The 7,806-nt window shown below is 33.6% G+C and overlaps 1 protein-coding gene and 1 long non-coding RNA gene across 2 annotated transcripts in view; both read right to left on the bottom strand.

Annotated features, from left to right (window-relative positions):
- Positions 1–2,575, bottom strand: part of LOC133175160 (receptor-type tyrosine-protein phosphatase mu-like) — a 47,675-nt gene extending 45,100 nt beyond the window's left edge. The window contains exons 1-3 of the mRNA XM_061310280.1: positions 2,449–2,575; positions 537–758; positions 135–380 (exon numbers count right to left, since the gene is read on the bottom strand). Of these exons, the coding sequence (XP_061166264.1) occupies positions 135–380; positions 537–758; positions 2,449–2,575 (595 nt within the window). The remainder of the gene's footprint in view (positions 1–134; positions 381–536; positions 759–2,448) is intronic.
- A 3,561-nt stretch (positions 2,576–6,136) lies between these two features.
- LOC133175200 (uncharacterized) lies at positions 6,137–7,230 on the bottom strand. Its single transcript, XR_009719244.1, has 3 exons — positions 7,115–7,230; positions 6,434–6,530; positions 6,137–6,210 (listed from the first exon to the last, which is right to left on the bottom strand). It is a non-coding gene; the product is annotated as an uncharacterized LOC133175200 (long non-coding RNA).
- Positions 7,231–7,806: the final 576 nt, after the last annotated feature.

Here is a 7,806-nt window from a genome sequence, read left to right as displayed (position 1 = left end):
CTTTATCTTTCCTCATTTTTTTTTTTACCAATATAGGAAGAGCAGCAGCATTGTGAAGGAAGAAATCCACACATATCATATAGAATGTAAATGGCAATTAGTTTCTCAGAATGAAATTATCTGTTGGAGCTCACCATAAACTTCCACTTCACATAGTTCATTGAATGCATTCTCAGAGTAGTAACTAGGATACGTAACACCTGGTCTCCTCTCGTTGTAGTATATAACGTATCTGCCGTACACTGAGCAGTTGATCCTCTGGTCTTCTGTAGGTGTACCACTCACATTCTGTATTTCATGGAAACAGAGTATTCCGTTTTCTTTTGACGTAGTGTTGGAGACATAGAGGTAAAACCCAGCGAATCGATTGGAGTACGAACCTGTATGCAAGAGTTCAAATTCAAAGCCATATACTCCCGATCAATGACATTTCATTTGAGCTTTTTATATTTTACTTCTACAGTTATGGAAAATATTGTCGATATTCGCATTAATCTTAAAGAAATATTTCAGAATTATTTTATACAATAGCATACCAGGATTATTATCTGTCCTGTAGTAGATGTTGATGTAACTGATGCTGACTACTCTCTCTAGATCTACTCTCCATTCTGCTGTCTTTTGGAAGTCCCCTGATATTGTACACTGGTTGCCTAGTGCTCCGCGGTCTGAGTAATTTCCATCCACCGCCTTGTCTGCCCCCCAAGTTGTTGAATAGTCATTAGCCTGCCAAGTGGGTTTCCGTAATGCTAAATTGTCTATATAATGAGGATATACCAATTCAGTCTTTTAAACTTTATAGAATTAGCAGCATCGAATATTTATCTAAGAAAAGTTATAAATTTCCTCTGCAAATCGGCAAAATCAACTGATACAACTAGATTCTGCTGTGGTTGTGTACTTTAACAATACTGAAGATTTTTATTGTTGGTTTTTAAGTAGAGCTTAAAACGTGATTTTTCCATTGTTTCGTGTTTTCTTTAATATATAACTTCAAACTCCGTCTTTTTGACCTCACGAGTTTCACAAATTATTTCACAATTATTATGTCACACAAATGGAATTTTTTTCAGTTGTTTGGAAAACGAAATAACTTCAAAATTTTATAATCTTACTATATGCACAAGTACAAGTCGCATACAAAATAAGCTGGAGGACCCTGAGAATCATTGTCTTCATTCTGAAAAGTTATTACAAAAGCATGAAATACAACTTACATAAATTTATTGCAGATAAACAAGACATTAAAATAATCAAAATAATCGGATGTATGCAGAGAATAAGTTTACCAGTAAATCTATTTATCACAGCGCACCACGTGGAATTTTGGATGCGCAATATATGCACAAAGCATTGGAACATTCAATTCTAAACTATTCGCCAAATTACGTTTTGGATGTGCTCTGAATTTGTTACGAATTTCTCAAATAACTGTGCAAAGTCATAGTTAAAAGATTGTTGAGGACACAGTTTGTGTGGGACGGATTCCTTGCACTATATGTACTGACTCTGTAAATACCCGGAGAGATGCCAAAACGCAAGTCTAATACGCCTATAGCCGCCAAAAAATGCGGAAGAAGGAAGAAAAGGAGGACAGCATTAGCAATGAGGAGGACATCGCTGCCTCATATAGTTCAGTAAGTACGTCATTTTGCATACTTACACCGATTATAATGATTACAGATTCTTTGGGGTAGCTTTCTTCTAAAACACGTAAAAAATACAAAACAAGAGTTTTTAGTTAGAATCGGCAGTGGAAAAAATAAGCTCAACTTGGTAGACGGGGAACTTGTCCTAAGAAAGTGGGAAAGCGGGAAAATTATTGACATCGGGAAATAGACTGACGCGTTTATTGTGTTTTTTGGTGTTTACGTTGAACACACTCGTTCAATCACAGGGTTTACTGAAATATGTATACACATGGTTAGATTGGATTTTATAGATCTACCAACAGCTGGAAATAGAATAAGGACCAATTTTGCCTCAAAAAAGCAAAAAATAGCTATCCGGCATGGAGGACGAATGAGTGTGGATGTTATATCGTATGAGTAGAATTTTTAGCGAGGATTTAATTTTGGCATTATAAGCGAGCGAATATCACTAACAATAAATTGCGTTTTGTTTGTAATAACTTATTTAGTGAGCATTTTAAAAACGCGCAAAAGCATGTATTTTTTAAAAATCAAAATATACAATGATTTTTACTTTGTGGGAAACAGATCATAAGCACCATCTGATATTTCCAAGAAGAAGTCAGTTGACGTCAAACAACTTGACTGCAGACCTGTTTCCCCTTTTCAAACACCTTTCACTTTTCATTATCTTCATCTTTGTAGTTTGTAATTATCTGATGTATAATTTTATCACTGACGTCAAATTTCTCTGCAATATCATGCACAGTGACTCCCCTGTCATTTCATTATTCCCTAAGTACCGATTCAGTGATACAATCATCCACTTTCAGTAGTCTTCCTGTTCGTTTATTTTCATAAACATCATTCCTTCCACCTTTAAACCTCTGGTGATATTTTTGTACTATATTCTCTGAAAACATATTGTTCATCTCTAGCGGCATGCAGGTACATTTTAACACCCCTCCCCGGCACACAGTTTTTTTTTTACGCCACAGTACTCCAGGGCGTCCAATGATGTTAATGATTCTTGATTTAAATTATTTATTGTGAGGTCTTATGAATTATTGTGATTTTTTTTTGAAAATTTTTCAATTACTCAAAAAAAATGGGTACAGAATAAAAATTACATACTCTTTAAAGCACATTTTATCGATATAATTAAGCTGTATATTTTAATTTAAACATTTTTAAAATCATATCTTTGCATTTTTGTTTGAAAATACGTCAAGGTTTTACCTGCAAGAAATCGCCGGTTCCTTGAAAATAGTCCACGAACTTTTCTTACAACCTTCCTACTTGCTTTAAGAAAAAAAAAATCGATTTTTCACTTATGCAAATCCGGAAGAGTTTCAATGACAAATATTTCACAGGTTACAGGGAAAATCTGTATTTTGTTAACGAAACGTTATCAGGATTACATAAAAAAAAATATCTCAGTTCTCAATCGTGTGGGTTACTTGTATTATGTAATAGCCATTGAAAGTGAAGTACTGTTAATATTTCAAACGTGGATTATAAAGTATGGATTACTGCTTGAAAAAACACCTTTACAAAACTTTACTTGCAAAGTAAATCTCATTAAAGGTGCTCCAAAAAGCAAGGTCATCTTTGTATTAACTTTACAAAAAGTAAAGGTGAAAAGGTAACCTTTACTTACACGAAAAGGTAATTAAATCTAACCTTTCACCTTTAATGCTGCATTAAAGTTATATATATATATATATATATATATATATATATATATATATATATATATATATATATATATAATGAAACTTTTTAAAATCCTTACTTGAATACTGGCTTTTGTTTAATACACTCGTACTTAAGATTTCAACAAATGGTTTTTGACTTTCAATAAATAGGTATCTGATGTGTCTATTGTGTTACCCCAACCCCATTTTGTTAAACTCGATCTTACTAAAAATACACAAATTTTCACGCGTTATATCAATTTCCAGTTGTATTTAGTATTAGAGATTGTCATCTACAAAATATAAAAATTTATACTATTTTGTATACTGTAGACAGAAAATCACAAATGTAAAAATGGTACCAGATATCAGAATATAGATATAATAAACTTTAAAATTCCCTATGACTTAACCTCTAAGTTATCTGATTTGCTGATATCTGATAGATGGAGAGCTCTTTTTTATTTGCTTTTAGTTTAGATATATTGAAACCTTTTCTGTTATAATTTCTGCTTTATAAATATCTACCAAAAACAGTTACAAACATTACAAGATTACATCTTTTACTAGAACAGGCAATAAAATGACAAAGAATGAAATAAAAAAGGTTAAAATACAATACAATATTATTCATCCTTTATGGTGCATGTACATGTGTCAAAACTTCACAGTTTAAATGGAACTAAAAATGCCTTACTCAGTTATTACTCAAGATCACTGATGAGAAACTACACAACATAAATCAGGCAAAGTACTAGTATTTCCAATTTAAACTAATAAAGGCTATCTAATGAGTATTTATGTACAGGTTAATAATGTTGACATCTTGTAAGCATAATCGTGTAATTTACATATTCACAAAATAAAGAAACAAAATTGCTTAAACATCTATTAGAATATAGGTTCAGAGGTAGTTTTGCAAGATGCATAAGTAAATGCATGTGTCCAGCTTCATGCAGTGAGCCTGTTTGAGCTTGACTTTATACTTTGGATTAAATGTTATATGTGCATTGTGTCTGTGGTAGATTATGTTTGCATTGTGTCCATCTTCACACGCCTTGGAAAATATGTAACTGGTTGTGGTAGATGCTTGAGTGCTTGCGTATGTGTCCAGCTTCACACATTTTCATGTATGTGCTCGACTTCACATGCCTTGGAAAATATGTAACTGGTGTTGTGGTACATGTTGTTATGTTTGCATATGTGTCCAGCTTCACACATTTTCATGCATGTGCTCGACTTCACACGCCTTGGAAAATATGTAATTGGTTGTGGTAGATGCTTGTGTCCAGCTTCACATATTTTCATGTACATGTATGTGCTCGACTTCACACGCCTTGGAAAATATGTAATTGGTTGTGGTAGATGCTTGTGTGTTGGCATATGTGTCCAGCTTCACACATTTTCATGTATGTGCTCGACTTCACACGCCTTGGAAGATATGTAACTGGTGTTGTGGTAGATGTTGTATGTTTGCATATGTGTCCAGCTTAACACATTTTCATGTATGTGCTCAACTTCACACGCCTTGGAAAATATGTAATTGGTTGTGGTAGATGCTTGTATGTTTGCATATGTGTCCAGCTTAACACATTTTCATGTATGTGCTCGACTTCACACGCCTTGGAAAATATGTAATTGGTTGTGGTAGATGCTTGTGTTTTTGCATATGTGTCCAGCTTCACACATTTTCATGTATGTGCTCGACTTCACACGCCTTGGAAAATATGTTATTGGTTGTGGTAGATGTTTGTGTGTTTGCATATGTGTCCAGCTTCACACATTTTCATGTATGTGCTCGACTTCACACGCCTTGAAAAATATGTAACTGGTGTTGTGGTAGATGTTGTGTGTGCTCAACTTCACATGCCCTGGAAAATATGTAATTGGTTGTGGTAGATGCTTGTGTGTTTGCATATGTGTCCAGCTTCACACATTTTCATGTATGTGCTCGACTTCACACGCCTTGGAAAATATGTAACTGGTGTTGTGGTAGATGTTGTGTGTGCTCGACTTCACATACCCTGGAAAATATGTAACAGTGGTTGTGGTTAATGCTTGAGTGTATGCATTTGTGTCTTGCTTCACACAGAGAGAAAATTTTTGTGTGCTCTTTTCTACAAGATAATGATTATTTAAATATACTCCGAATACATCCTCTATAGAAATGGATAATCATAATGAGTTACATACTAAGTTCCTCTGTGCACAATATACACAATTTTACTGAAATTAAACTTGTGCAAAAACTCTCTTGCTGAATAACTTTCATTATTATAAATGCTTGAATGTTCATCTATAAATTTTCAGATATTTTCTAGTCTGTGTGTATATGTTTGATCACAATGGCATCCATATTTGATTCCCCTCTCTGTCATCTTTTCTTGGTCACCAGTTAATTCAACAGTAGGATGGATACTCAGATTTCTCGGGTGTTGGACAAAAGGAGTGCTAATAATAAACATAATCTTCGAAATTATAGATAATAACATCCATTTCTTTTCCAGGTTTGCATAAATTAGTTATCTTTTGAAATTAAAGCACATCTGCAATATCCCTGAAAACTTGCCAAGATACTTAAAATGTTTGTAGCATGCTTTAACTACTTTAATTTTATATTTGGAAGTTTAGAATAATAGAAAAGCAAGTTCATATATAAAAATGAAATGTAAAAGATCTTAATAATGAAGATTCATTTACACAATGTGATAACACATTGAAGTCAATTCCTCACCTGCCTTTCTCGTAATTTATCTTCATAATAGAGTTGATTCTATGATGATCACAATCAATTATTTAAAAAAACTTCTTCATCTCAAACTATCTGAAGGTCTTCCATCTTCCCAACTGCCACTCACCCAAAGTGTACCGAGACTTCTGACCTGTATAATATCCAAATTCAAGATTAAAATAAAAAAAATCTCTTCACAATATTGGTCTCTTTAAAAAATGTGAGAAAATAATTTTAAATACTTTTCTAAAGATGGAATAATGTAGTGAGTACCTAACAATGTTTAAAAATATTTTGATCTCTGTACAGTGATAACATATGAAAAAGTCTTATCCCTTGTAATTGAAAAAAACTTCCACTCTTAAGGACATTACCCAACATAGAAATAATGTACATTTGTCTCTGGCACAACCAATCCACAAGAGACATTTCCATACTTAGCACCATGCATTAGCTCTCCACTCTTTGTTTCTACAAAAGATAAATTATGAAAAGGTAATTTTTTGACTGTTAAGTCTGATTAATTATTTTCCAGCCAGTGATGAATAGAATATATGATTTCCTTAATAATCAGGGAAATATTATTCATGTTTATCTCAAATGAACAAAGTTTGATCCCCCCCCCCCTCCATTGCCACTACAAAAGGAAATAAACTGACTCAGAAACTCTTAATTCACTGAGGTAAAGGAATTAATGGCATCAGACAAGGAAAGATTATTAATCATTTTTTCAGTTGAGATGAGATTATATCTTTTAAACATTTTTGAGGTTAATATATTTTTACCTCCCCCCCCCCTCCCCCGCATCAAACAAAAAATAGTCGCCCCTTTATTTAGCTGTCCTAAATCTATAAAAAAAAATTTAATGATTTTTTTCATTTTAATTTATTATATCTTGACACTATACACAGTGGTAGTAGATGCAGTAAATTATTAAGAGGTGACCCCTCCCCCCCCCCCCCCCCAGATGTTACGTCTGAAATGTTAAACGACTGTTTCAATATCTTGAAAGACAGAAAACAGTTATACACAACAATTAAGCACATTTTCATTACCTTGCAGTCAGTGTCGAGTGACACACGTAAACAACATCCCGCAATTTCTTTGTTTATTCTTGGCGGAATTTTGTGGCCTTGTAGACTGGTTCCCATACATTGCAAGTGCCCTGAATAAGTCATACGCTTATTGGTTTTGTTTATTAGAGGTAATATCAGTAATATGCCCCGTTCATTTGACAGCCTTTACTTTAAAATTCTGAAATATATATTATCATATTATACCGATGTTTTCTACCTCAGTATTATGTAATCCTCTTCATTCAAGTCTTCTCGAATACAAAACGAACGATTTACTTTTAACAGTAACCCAAATATGGCACTGTGTATTCGGTTGAATAGCCAATCATTTCAAATCAAGTTGAGCGGGTCTCATCGAATTTTCTGGTATTTTTGTCGAAAATATGCAACCAGGGATCAGTTGATTTAATACCTTTTCATCGACCGGTAGATTTAAGGAGGTTATTGCTTGGAAAACTGCTCGAGCTCCCGGGCTGGCAATTGGCATGCACTGCAGTGCAGGTTTGTTTACGTTTTCCATCTGTTTTCAGCATACATTGTGGAACATTGAAACTGATGAAAGTCAGGAAAAACTACGCTAAATATGTATTTTAGATAAGTAACTTGATAAATTGGGGATAATGTTCCATTTTTTTCTGTAAAGGATCATGGGTTAAACAAGACCAAGAAAA

This window comes from Saccostrea echinata, unplaced genomic scaffold (assembly GCF_033153115.1).
Source record: "Saccostrea echinata isolate AGI-Se365-2 ecotype Australia unplaced genomic scaffold, CSIRO_AGI_Sech_v1 ptg000061l, whole genome shotgun sequence".
NCBI classification, from domain to species: domain Eukaryota; kingdom Metazoa; phylum Mollusca; class Bivalvia; order Ostreida; family Ostreidae; genus Saccostrea; species Saccostrea echinata.
Note: the sequence above shows the minus strand (reverse complement) of the source record. Positions and strands in the feature narration are given on the sequence as shown.